Source organism: Papaver somniferum, chromosome 3, assembly GCF_003573695.1.
Source record: "Papaver somniferum cultivar HN1 chromosome 3, ASM357369v1, whole genome shotgun sequence".
Taxonomy (NCBI): Eukaryota; Viridiplantae; Streptophyta; class Magnoliopsida; order Ranunculales; family Papaveraceae; genus Papaver; species Papaver somniferum.
The window spans coordinates 22,256,300-22,265,925 of record NC_039360.1 but is presented as its reverse complement, the minus strand read 5'-3'; the positions used below and the strand labels follow the sequence as shown (position 1 = coordinate 22,265,925).

The 9,626-nt window shown below is 37.3% G+C and overlaps 1 protein-coding gene across 4 annotated transcripts; it reads right to left on the bottom strand.

Moving 5' to 3' along the window:
- Positions 1–4,652: 4,652 nt before the first annotated feature.
- LOC113355527 (uncharacterized protein ycf45-like) lies at positions 4,653–8,380 on the bottom strand. Of its 4 annotated transcripts, none has more exons than XM_026598400.1 (9): positions 8,052–8,380; positions 7,821–7,964; positions 7,514–7,734; positions 7,245–7,317; positions 6,682–6,966; positions 6,166–6,309; positions 5,862–5,912; positions 5,080–5,183; positions 4,653–4,986 (listed from the first exon to the last, which is right to left on the bottom strand). In XM_026598400.1, exons 1-8 carry the CDS (start codon positions 8,292–8,294, stop codon positions 5,112–5,114), a joined length of 1,233 nt encoding a protein of 410 aa, XP_026454185.1. In that variant the 5' UTR covers positions 8,295–8,380; the 3' UTR covers positions 4,653–4,986; positions 5,080–5,111. The 4 variants fall into 4 exon arrangements, 3 of the variants coding, with proteins under 3 accessions (XP_026454185.1, XP_026454187.1, XP_026454186.1); XM_026598402.1 differs by having other exon boundaries at positions 7,821–7,961; XM_026598401.1 differs by having other exon boundaries at positions 4,728–4,898.
- Between the last annotated feature and the right edge of the window lie 1,246 nt (positions 8,381–9,626).

Genomic DNA, 9,626 nt, shown 5'->3' with positions numbered 1-9,626 from the left:
TCTTGGTTTTGTTATAAGTACCCACTGGAAATCTCTCTTTTCTTAGATGTATCATCACAAGCTCCCCTTCCTTGAAGGTTTTAAACCTCTTGTGTTTATCAGCATCCTCTTTATATTTAGAATTGGACTTCTCCAGTTTAGATTTTACTTCATTATGTAATTCAGTTGCTTTGTCTACAAAAGAGTCGGCTGCAGTGTTTGTACTTTGTGTGGTGGGTAAAGCTACCAAATCAAGAGTATGATTAGGTACTTTAGAGTACAAAATCTCAAATAGAGTTTTCCCAGTAGAACGATTCACAGAAGTGTTGAAAGAGAATTCCATATGTGGCAATAACACATCCCACTGCTTACTATTATCCAGGCACTTAGCTCTAATCAAATTCCCAAGTGATCTATTAACAACCTCAGTCTGTCCATCAGTTTGCGGATGTGAAGTTGTGCTGAATTGTAAAACTGTGCCTAAGCGCATCCATAAACTTTTCCAGAAATAACTCAAAAATTTTGTATCTCTGTCAGAAGTGATAGACTTTGGAACCCCATGCAATCTTACTACTTCTTTAAAGAACAAAGAAGCAACATTAGAAGCGTCAGTTGATTTCTTACAAGCTACGAAGTGAGTCATTTTAGTAACGATCAACTACGACCATAACATAATCATTACCTCTAGCAGTACGAGGTAAACCAAGTATAAAATCCATACTTATATCAACCCAAGGTGCATCAGGAACTGGTAAAGGAGTATACAACCCGGTATTTTTAATTGTACCCTTTGCTCTCTGACAGACCATGCATTTTTGTACGAACTTTTGTACATCACGTTTCAAAGATGGCCAGAAATATCTTTCTTCAATCAGGGCAATGGTTTTATCTCTCCCAAAATGACCAAAAAGACCACTGTCATGTAATTCTCGCATAAGATGTAAACGTAAAGACCCTTGAGGAATACATAATCGATTCCCTTTAAAAAGAAAACCTTCTTGTATAAGAAAATCATCAACCCCATGAGTTTGAGAACTGCATTGATCCCATAGTTTGCTAAAATCTTCATCTTCTGGATAAATGTCTTTGATATAGTCAAATGCGTAACTCTCATTACGAATTGTTGTTAATAGATGACTTCTTCTACTTAAGGCATCAGCAACTTGATTCAATTTGCCACTTTTATGTCTCACGGAGAAAGTGTATTTGTTGAGTGTGGAAAGCCATCGATCATGCATTCTGTTAACTTTAGCAGAAGTATTCAAAAACTTCAAAGCATGGTTGTCAGTGTTGACAACAAATTCCCTATGTAGAAGATAAGTATGCCACTGCTTAAGAGATTGAACAAGAGCCAATAACTCTAATTCATATGTAGACCATTTCTTTTGTGCATCTGAATTCTTCTCACTGTAATATGCAATTGGATGACCCTCCTGTGATAATACTACACCAATACCAACAACAGATGCATCACAATCTATTTCAAAAGGCTTGTTGAAATTCGGAAGTGCAAGAATTGGTGCCGTACAAAGATTTTCTTTAAGAAGAATAAAGCTTTTATCCATTGCTTCCGTCCACTCAAACTTCTCCTTCTTGAGACAGTCAGTCAAAGGTGCAGAAATAGAGCTAAAGTTCTTCACAAATCTTCGATAGAAAGAAGCCAAACCATGAAAACTACGAACATCACGAATAGAAGTAGGAACTGGCCAATCTTCAATTGCTTGAACTTTAGAAGGATCGACATGAATACCATCAGTAGAAATCACATATCCCAAAAATGTTACTGAAGAAGCCATGAAGGTACACTTCTTCAAATTAACATATAAAGAGTTGTCAGCAAGAACTTGAAACACTTGTGAAAGATGTTGGAGGTGTTCTGGCTCACTGCGACTAAAAATTAGTATGTCATCAAAATAGACAATAACAAATTTACTGAGAAAGGGTTGGATAACCTGATTCATAAGTCGCATAGAAGTACTAGGTGCATTAGGTAACCCAAATGGCATGACCAACCATTCATATAAACCTTCACGTGTCTTGAATGCTGTTTTCCACTCATCTCCACCTCGAATGCGTATTTGGTGGTAACCACTGCGTAAATCCAACTTAGTAAAAATAATAGAGCCCGACAGTAAATCAATCATATCATCAATACGCGGGATCGAAAATCTATAAGGAATGGTGATGCGATTTAATGCTCTGCAATCGATACACATCCTCCATCCATTGTCTTTTTTACTAACCAAGAAGGCAGGACTGGCACAAGGACTGTTGTTAGGTCGTATCAAACCCTTTGTAAGCAAATCATTTACCTGTCCCTGTAATATCTCATGCTCAGCAGGACTCAAGCGATAGTGTGCTTGGTTTGGTAAAGAGGCTCCAGGAATAAAATCGATGCAGTGTTGAATATTCCGTAAAGGAGGTAATGCAGTTGGTAGTTCATTTGGAAATAAAACATTATATTGAAATAATAAGGGCTTTACCTTTGCAGGCAACTCAATCATAGGCTTAGAATCTTCATGGGAATGTAAAGAATGTTGTGGGTGCAAAGAACGAATAACAGTGGCTACGACAGCATCAGTCTGCGCACAAGAGTTTGAAGTGGAATTGGATGGACTAAGAACCTTGGTTTTCCCATTATGAACAAAAGTGTAAGTATTCTCGAATCCATTGTGAACCGCGTGAAGATCGTATTGCCAAGGTCTGCCAAGAAGAAGATGGGTTGTCGTCATATTAATGACATCACATAGAACTGTGTCTTCATAACCCTCAAAAGAGAATGACACATAACACTGAAGAGTAATCTTCTGTGTGCTAGAGGCATTAACCCATCCTACAGTGTAAGGTTCTGGATGAGAAGTTACTGGTAGTTCAAGCTTCTTAACTACGTGATCAACAATATAATTATCCACACTGCCACTATCAATTATCATCTTGCAGATTTTACCCCCAATATAACATCTGGATTTAAAGATATAGTGTCTCTGAGACTTGCATTGTTGAGTAAGAAATAATGGACGAATCATCCCAACAAACTCATCGTTATCACCAGGTGAGTCTTCATCTTCGAACTCATTAAGCGCACCAGTGACTTCATTAATGAACTGAGGTTCACCAATCAAAGCATTGAATTTCCGACAATCACTAGACGTGTGCCCCGATTGCTGGCATTTATTGCACTTATCTCCACGAAATTTTGCATAAGTATTAGTATTTCTCTGTTGCAGTGGAAATTGTTGTTGCCTGTTATGAAACCGATTCCCTGTAGTAGGAGGAGTTGGTTGCAGAGAGTGAGACTGCTGACCCGGCTGAAGATCAACTGGATTGGCTAAGATAGGTGTAGCCAGAGGTGGAGTATAAGGCACAATATGGATAAGTTGTCGATGTGAATGGCTAACATCATCATAAGGAGGCCTGGGAATAGTCAAAACAGTATCTGGAGAAAAGTTTTGAGATGAATTGGTACCCCTGGAATTATTTTGATAACGCCCTTGTCTGGATGGATAAGTCCTAAAAGAACGAAGAAGGCGATTTTCTATCTTAATAGATTGCTGCACCGCTTCGACCATAGTAAAAACTGAATGAGTCATACCATTTTGTATTAATCTATTCAGCCCCTCAATGAATCTTGCAACTAACTGTTCTTCAGATTCTTTGAGTTGATTTCGTGCCACCAAATTATAAAAATCTGACACATATTCTTCAACAGCGTGTGCCCCCTGCTGAATGTTCTGCAATTTGATGAAAAGTTGTTGCATAAAGTCTCTAGGTAAGAACTTATCCCTGATCAAAGTTTTCATACGTGTCCAAGTACGTATTTTCGGTTTGTTAGCGTTTCTACGATCATCACAGATCTTATCCCACCAGGCTGCAGCTCCTCCTTTGAGCTTGTAAGTCACAAGTTTGACTTTAGAATCTTCAGGGACTTCCATAAATTCAAAAAAAGCTTCTACCTCAAAGAACCAATCAGTTAGTTCTTCAATACGAAAATTTCCAGAGAAGTTGGGAATATCAACTTTTAGCTTATATTCGGGTAAAGAACTGTAAGGGTTGTGACCAGTTTTTAAACGTCGTTCTTCAATCCAATTCTTCTCTAGATCGTTCTCACGTTCATCTTCATCATCACTGTCGAGTGTAGGAGAAACTAGCTTCTTCTTTGAATGACCTATGAACCCTTCATACGGTTTCTTAATGTTTAAAGTACGCAATACATCTTTGGGTACTTCATCATTCTGTAAAAACTGAAGTGTATCGTTTTTAGTTTATTCTTCTAAGTCTACAAGCTCAGGCATATCCAAATCTATATTTATGTGTTTTGCAACCTTGAAAAGCTGATTCTGCATTGCTTCAAGCTTGTTATCTCTTAACCCTAATTTTTCCTCCATGGACTTCTCAAGAGTTTCAGTAATGTTTTTTGCCAAAATCTCGGTATGAGATTTGATGAGAGCTTCGATTGCTGCTAGAGTAACTGGTTGAGCAGTCATTTTTTTTTTTTGTGTACTTAAAAGGAATGAAAAGGTGTTGCGGAAGCGAAGTAAAGGATCAAGTGATAGGATGAAAAACCTAAAACTAAGCGGGTGATACCAACTAATGTGGAACAAGGTAAAAGAAAGCAATACTAGATTGCTATAAGCAAGAAGAGAAGAGAATTCAAGCAAGAAGAGAAAGATAAGTTTTGTGTTTAATAATTTGATTGAGTAATAGATAGATCTTACAAGACTTAATCTAGCCTTTATATAGGCTTGAAGAATAACTAAACTAGGAAACAGAAAACTAAAAGGAAATCTAAAAGAATCCTAAAAATAAGAAAGACTGAAACTAGGAAACCATGGAAGCCAAACCTCTAAGTGGAATCTTCTGGAATTGTAGTAAGCCCTGCATCAGATACTATCAAAGAAACTAGCCAGTGGTGCCTGCTTCTGCGAGTAAGTTTTCAGTTGAGAAGTACCATTCTTAAAATTGTTCAACTGCTTCAACTTTCGATGTTGTACATCTTTTTAATCCGTTCTTTAAAATAAGAATAAATATTATCATACTCTATTGTTTACAATTAAAATTACACAAAATGATATAAAGTTCAACAAAACTGTATTAACTTACCTTAGTTAATGTTGATAGATGATACATGCTTTTTAAATCCCATCTCCATCATATGCTTTCCATCTCTCTATCACAACCTTGAACTGATCATCCCTCTTTCTAACCTGACAGCAAAGAGAAATATCAGTTGTGCTTAACGTAGGAACCCTGGTGCACAGCCCCAAACAAGTGCCCAATTTGGTGTACCCCCAAATCAGGGACTAGATGAATTAGCATTCTCATTTGTGAGGAATGACTAGACATGTCCAAAGCAAAATGGTGGACAGTGTAAGTGGGTTTGTTTACAAGATAACCAAATTTCAGTGCAGCTAGAACTAAAGCTGTCGCCAGTTAGCCACAACACAAACAAAATCAGGTCGGAGATCCATAGCATGGATTGAGATGTGAACATGTTTTAAGAGCTATTTTGCGAGCCACCGATGAATATTATTTATCCTTTCAAATCCAAACTTAGGTTCAGAATCAGATAAATAATTTAAGAAGTTCAAAAATTCGGTTTGCAAAAGAAAACAACTTTTCAGAATTTCAAAAGGAAATTTTATTGAGAGTAATCACGGTCAAATGTCAGGAAATCCATAAATATCAATGAACTTGGCAAACTGATGTCATCAGCCAAATACTTGGACTAGGTAAAGTTCAGAAGCTAAAAAAGGCATGGATACAAAGTTCACTATGTGACTCACTTCAGAATGACTCTCCAATATCCCTTTCCTAACTAAACTGTTTTCTTGTTTCTGTAAAACAATAATCAGTTATTATCTATCACTAAAAAGAAGTATTACCTCAACCAGTGGCTTTTTTCCATGCAGTAACATATCAACACTCCTTTCTGTCTGCAAAAAGGATCCAAGAAAGATAATAAGAGAACAACACTCCTTCCATGTGAACGCTTTGTGGGTTGGAAACACATTAACCTGAACAGAATGCTGTCAGCCTAATTAATATTTTCATGTCAGGGTGCCAGAATTTCCTACAAGGCAGTTGTACCTCTCTCAATTATCTTGTTTTGTTATGTGGATTGATTGCCATAATTACATTCTTTCTAGATATCTGGAAAACAATCTGGAATAAAATTGGTAAACATACCCGATGTGTTACCCAGTAGTTCCTTTCCCTCATCTCAATCAGGAAAGGAAATGTTGGAGGACCTTTCCTTTCAAGAATAGTTTTCTGACAACGTCTAGCTCGTGCTTCATCATCTCCTAAAGTAACAGTTTCCACTCCTCCAATCTGGATATTTTCTACAAGGTAACATCATCAGTTCACAACAATCAAAAATTAAACTTATATTTGAGACAATACTGACAGAATTCTTCAGGAAAGAAATGTAGTACTTTAGATCTAAAGAAGGTAAAAAGAAGTTTATGTGAGTAACAAGATCTAAATTATTCATAGCACAAAGAAGAAAACGCTCGGGCTCTTGAAGATGCTATACATGTTCCCTATAGAAGGGAAAACTCAAAATCTAGTTCTTAATGGATCAAGACAAAGTCCACAATTACCATGTGTGTTCCTTAGACTGAGCTTATAAAAGAGGAGCACGGCTGAGAGGAATAGTTTTTATACCTTAAGATCGGAAGCTTTTAAGAAAGAAAAACTAACCAGATCGCAGAGAATATGATTTTTAATTATATTCACGAGAACCTCCCCGTGGGCAGTGCCAATGAGCATCACCCCTCTTTCCGCAATAGAACGGCAAGCAAGGGATTCTGCTTCAGTACCGATTTCATCAACAAGGATCACCTCAGGCATGTGATTCTCTACTGCCTCAATCATGACTTTGTGCTGCATGGATGGTTCTGGAACCTGCATTCTTCGTGCACCTCCAATTGCTGAATGGGGAATATCACCATCCCCTCCTATCTCATTGCTGGTGTCAACAATCACCTATATACAATTTAATAAGTTATCAAGTTCAGATGTGGGAGAACCGGAAACAGATTGATGAAAGTGCTCATAATGCAATACGTAATAGGGATGTCAAATAGGCTAACCGCTAGTCAAAATTATTTAATATATCAATTTTTCCAATCCAATCAATACTAAAATATTTGAAATAAGCATTAATAATGGTGGTCCAGTTCTGTTCAGCGGTAAATGGCCGCTAATTGACACCCCTGATGACGTAGATACCATTCATTCAGAGAAAACGAAACTCTACATACCACTCGTTTGTGAAGTTCATCTGCCAATACACGAGCCATCTCACGCATGACAGTAGTCTTGCCTACTCCAGGCCTGCAATACCAAAAGGGAAGTCTGTTGGCACGTAGTAATACATTCCACGCATCGATAGGTGTGTATTGGTACTGAATTGCTTGATTATGACAGTTCAAGATATCAGACAGCCTATCGAGTAGTACGAAGAAAAGGTTCATACTAGACTACAAAGACAAAACTACTCGACAATCTAACAGTCAAAAAATCCGTTTACCTCCCAAGAAACAAGATGCTCTCTCCATACTGAAGAAGATCATGAACCATATCAATGTGACCACTAATTGCTCTTCCAACTCTACAAGTTAAACCAACAATCAACCCTTTCCGACTCCTAATTGCAGATATCCTGTGCAATGTACCTTCAATACCTGCCCTATTATCCCCTCCAAATTCACCTACAACACTTTGAGCTTCTTCCAACTCTTTCATCGATACCTGACCAATAAAATCAAAATTAAACACAACCCTAATTAATCACTTTATAAATGCTAACTAATGTTTACTAATGGAATTATTATTACCTCAGTATTCCTCAAATAATGTCCACCAGATTCACCAAGAAACCGTGCTTCAGGATAACGACCTAAATCTAATATAACTTCTATAAGTTGTCCTCTTTTTGGATCATTTTGTAGATTATTTCGCAAATCTTTAGGTAAAATCTGCTAATTAAAGGTGGAAAATCATAAGTAGAAGAGGGAGATGAGCCAAACGAGATAGAATAGAACAGAAATGATTGATTGATTGATTACCTCAAATAGTGCTTGAAGATCGTCATCTACAACAACAAATCCATCAACTGATTCTCCTCCTTTAACAACAGCATTAAGACTGTTTATTTGAAGTTGATTTCCAGGAAAATAGTCCTTCCTCTTATTCTTGTGAATGGATTGATTACGAATGAACGAGTAGTGGCTGGAAAAGCCGAAAAAAAAATTGGAATTGATAGAAGAGCAATAAGAACCCAGCAGTGATGATGATGACAATGCTTTCATGACTAAACTCCCGCGTTTTTTTTAATCTTCCGCGCCCATTAAACGGAATTTGGACCGGAATCGGTGAGGGAAGAGCAGAGCTGTTCTTATCTGGTAGCGCATGTTAGAGAGAGTCCTAGAGGCATATTTTATATTCCCGCCCCTATAAATGGATCGGATAATACGAACGATTTGTTGCCTATTCAACTACCGATTCGGTGGACCTAAAATGCAGCAAAAATTGGAATCATTGGGATGACAAAATGTACATATGATATGACACAAAATCATTTTGTTTTTCGCATTGTCTGAGCCATACATACAATGGACTTGACTATATTTCAGACACTGAGAATCTGAGACCAGAGCTGAATATACGATGGACTTGAATATACTTCTTATCCTTTAAGCATACATTAACGGTTTAATTCCAAAATTCTTGAGCTCAATTAGAAAATGAATTGGCAACGTGGGACAAGATAGAAAATATCTGTTGGCAAGAGAATAATAGAGATAAATTCTTAAAAGAGCATGATAGATGTACCGAATATTTTCATATAGTGGTATCCACTAGGAGGAGACATAATTCAATTCATACTCTTAGGCTGAGTGTAGTGGAGGGATAGGAGGGGATGATAGCCACGTGAGGATTACGCTGAGCCACTAATTTTCAGAGGTTGATTTTCTCTCTGCTCGAAAGCAGGAAACGTTATAGAAAAAAGAAAAAAGCGAGGGATTAACCATCGCTTACAGTTTTATTATAATAAAAAAAATTAATAAAATATATGAATATCAGGTTTTGGGCCCACTAGTAGTATTTTATATAAATAAAACTCTTGTAGGCAAGGATTTGATCCTCACCTATATGAAAATTCCCTCCCGCATCGCTGCACTCGGTCCTCTCTTCAACGTGACGTGTCAACACTGCTCAACTACTACATTCCCTCCTCCAGTATACTCAGCCTTAGGAAAGAGTCTGGTCTGTGTATTGAAGGGAAAGATCAGCTAGATAAACTACTCAAGGATCACTTTGCTAAGATTAGCTCCACTGGTAACAATAGCATCAATTCTGTTTTTGATAGTATTATCCCAAATGTCATTTCTAATGAAGAAAACGTAAGCTTAACTAGAATTCCTTCATTTGAAGAAATTAAAGAAGTGTTATTTGATATGAATCCATGGGGTTCACTAGGACCTGATGGTTACTTTCCAGGCTTCTTTCAAACTCATTGGGGAATGATTGGAAATGCAGTCATGAAAATGGTAATCAACTTTTTTGAAACTGCGAAATTGCCAGAGGGATTAAATGATACTTTCATTTTTCTGATTCCCAAAGTTGAAAACCCAGTTACA

Coding starts and splice junctions, on each gene's coding strand:
- LOC113355527 (XM_026598400.1), bottom strand. CDS start 8,294: ATGAAAGCATTGTCATCATCATCACTGCTGGGTTCTTATTGCTCTTCT. Junction 7,965..8,051: donor ATCTTCAAGCACTATTTGAG/GTAATCAATCAA, acceptor ACCTTTAATTAG/CAGATTTTACCTAAAGATTT. Junction 7,318..7,513: donor AGCATCTTGTTTCTTGGGAG/GTAAACGGATTT, acceptor TTGGTATTGCAG/GCCTGGAGTAGGCAAGACTA.